The sequence below is a fragment of the Penaeus japonicus genome, unplaced genomic scaffold, assembly GCF_977035675.1.
Source record: "Penaeus japonicus unplaced genomic scaffold, GWHDUDI00000001_assembly GWHDUDI00000042, whole genome shotgun sequence".
In the NCBI taxonomy this organism is placed as follows: Eukaryota; Metazoa; Arthropoda; class Malacostraca; order Decapoda; family Penaeidae; genus Penaeus; species Penaeus japonicus.
The window spans coordinates 20,057,984-20,060,483 of NW_028234444.1; the positions used below are offsets into that span (position 1 = coordinate 20,057,984).

Consider the following 2,500-nt stretch of genomic DNA (forward strand, 5'->3'; position numbering starts at 1 on the left):
GAGAGAGAGAGAGAGAGAGATAGATAGATATAGATATATAGATATCAATAACATTATTAATATTTTTCTTGCTTCTCATTACTAATGATAGTAATTATATATTTTCATTTGATTATCATCATCATTATAACTATTAACATTAAAAAATGTTCTGGTATAAATCTATATTTCCTTCATTCAGATTTTCATGATAATGATTTTTCTATTATGAATATTATCAATGATAGTAATAATATCAAATATAATAACTAGGATAATGATCAACATATAGTTTTATATCTATCTATCTATCTATCTATATATATATATATATATATATATATATATATATATATATAATCTATTAGATTGGCGTTTAAGTATTATTAATATGCCAATCCATTGTCCCTCATTATGATAATTTTATATATATAATCCTATTTTTTTTTTTTCCTTCTTTTCTTTTCTTTTTCTTTCTAATAAGCCTAGGCACATATCTGATAAAGATAATCTAAAATCTATAAGAAAGTATAGAATGATAATAATTTCAATGCTTCAGGTGAGCGAAATGAACTAAATGCCAGCACTGCATGGAGAGCAAACGCCAACAAAAGAATTTTTAGATTGATGTTGGAATGAAAGACATTCTGAATATAAAAAAGAGAAGGAGAAGAAGAAGAAAAGCTAAGGCATTTACATGTTTCATTGCCATTCATTGATTTTATTTCTTTATCAAAAATAGAGGTAATGAAAGTAGCTTTATAGACAATGGCTTCAGTTGATATAACTACAAATTGTATATTATCCTATTATCTATCTACTTATATTACATATATATATATATATATATATATATATATATATATATATATATATATATATATATATATATATATATATATATATATATATATATATATATATATATATATACATATTTCTTACATGCTGCGTGATTTATGTATTTAATGCTCAGCTACTGTTTCTTTAATCATTACATATATTTATTTTTTATTTTTTATTTGTTATAACTATATCTATTTATTTTTTTATATTAATATATATATATATATATATATATATATATATATATATATATTTATTTATTTATATATATATATACATATGTATATATATATGCATATATATATATATATATATATATATATATATATATATATATATATATATATATATATATATATATATATATATATATATATATATATATATATATATATATATATATATTTGTGTGTGTGTGTGTGTGTGATTTTATTCATGCATTATACATATATACATTTTTTTGAGAGAGAGAGAGAGAAAAAGGGAGAGAGAGAAAGGGAAAGAGAGAGAGAGAGAGTAAGAGAGGGAGAGAAAGAGAAAGAAAGAGAAAGAGAGAGAGAGCGAGAGAAAAGCTCCTTGATCATGACCACCAGCAAGGTACTCACCAAGGACTCCCAGCTCCGGCAGCCGCCCAGGGAGCGAGGACAGAGCGGGGAAAAGAGCCCGGTCGTGGTGGTCGTCCTTCACGGCCAAACGGAGTCCCTTGAGCCCCGAGGGCAACGCCACCAAGGCCGACCCGCTCAACTGCCCCTCGAACGACGCGACTCGGAGGGTCGCGCTGTGCGGAGACACAAGCTTTGCATTGGAGTCTGGATGGAAATGGCCCATTTGCAATGGCTCTTCACGGATAGGGGGAAGACGAGCTTGCAATTGCCCTTAGCGGATGACTGTATGATTGCATTGGAGTCTGGATGGAAATTGTAATCATGACTATCATCACCATTATATTAAATAATATTACTGGTATCATGGCAATTATAACAATAACGTGATTATTATAGCTAGTATCTATACTAAAAAAAAGAACAAATTAATATCCCAAAATTTAGGTGACTACTATTTCGATATTTATTTTCAAGAAATAATATCAGGAAAATTATAATGATAATATTAATTATAGTAATCGCCATAACACTAATTATAATATAAATCATAATAACATCCATAATGGGGATGATGGAGATGATAACAAATATAATGATAACAAATTTGATCATAATAATTATGATAATTTCCATAATGATAATAAGTAACATTAATAACGGCCAACAATAATACTGGATGATGATAATATTGCCAATGATAATAATAATGATAAAAGTTAATGAAGATCATAACTATAACAAACATAACGCTAACAATGATAATAATCAAAATTATAAATGATTATAAGGATAAAAATGAAAAAAAAAATATATGATAAGAATAATGATAATGATGATGGTGATTATGATGATATTGATTAAGATGATTATATTGATGTTTTTGATGATTATTATGATAATGATGATAAAAACAATAATAGCTGATGATGATGACGATGATGATGACGATGATTATGGTGACAATGGTGATTTAGAAGATGATGTTTATAATGGAAATGAGATTTATGATTATGATGAATATGGTAGTGATAGTGAAGATGATGATGAGGATTAATATGACGATTCTGAAG

General features: G+C 26.7%; 1 protein-coding gene across 4 annotated transcripts in view; it reads right to left on the reverse strand.

Moving 5' to 3' along the window:
* The window catches only part of LOC147466719 (uncharacterized), a 30,718-nt gene that overhangs the window by 2,701 nt on the left and 25,517 nt on the right, over window positions 1-2,500 (reverse strand). For 2 of the 4 annotated variants that reach the window (XM_086535126.1, XM_086535127.1), the window contains exon 7: window positions 1,431-1,603. In XM_086535126.1, the coding sequence (XP_086391252.1) occupies window positions 1,431-1,603 (173 nt within the window). Of the gene's footprint in view, window positions 1-1,430; window positions 1,733-2,500 lie in introns of those variants that run through there. The other 2 variants (XR_015190811.1, XM_086535128.1) reach the window with 2 other exon arrangements.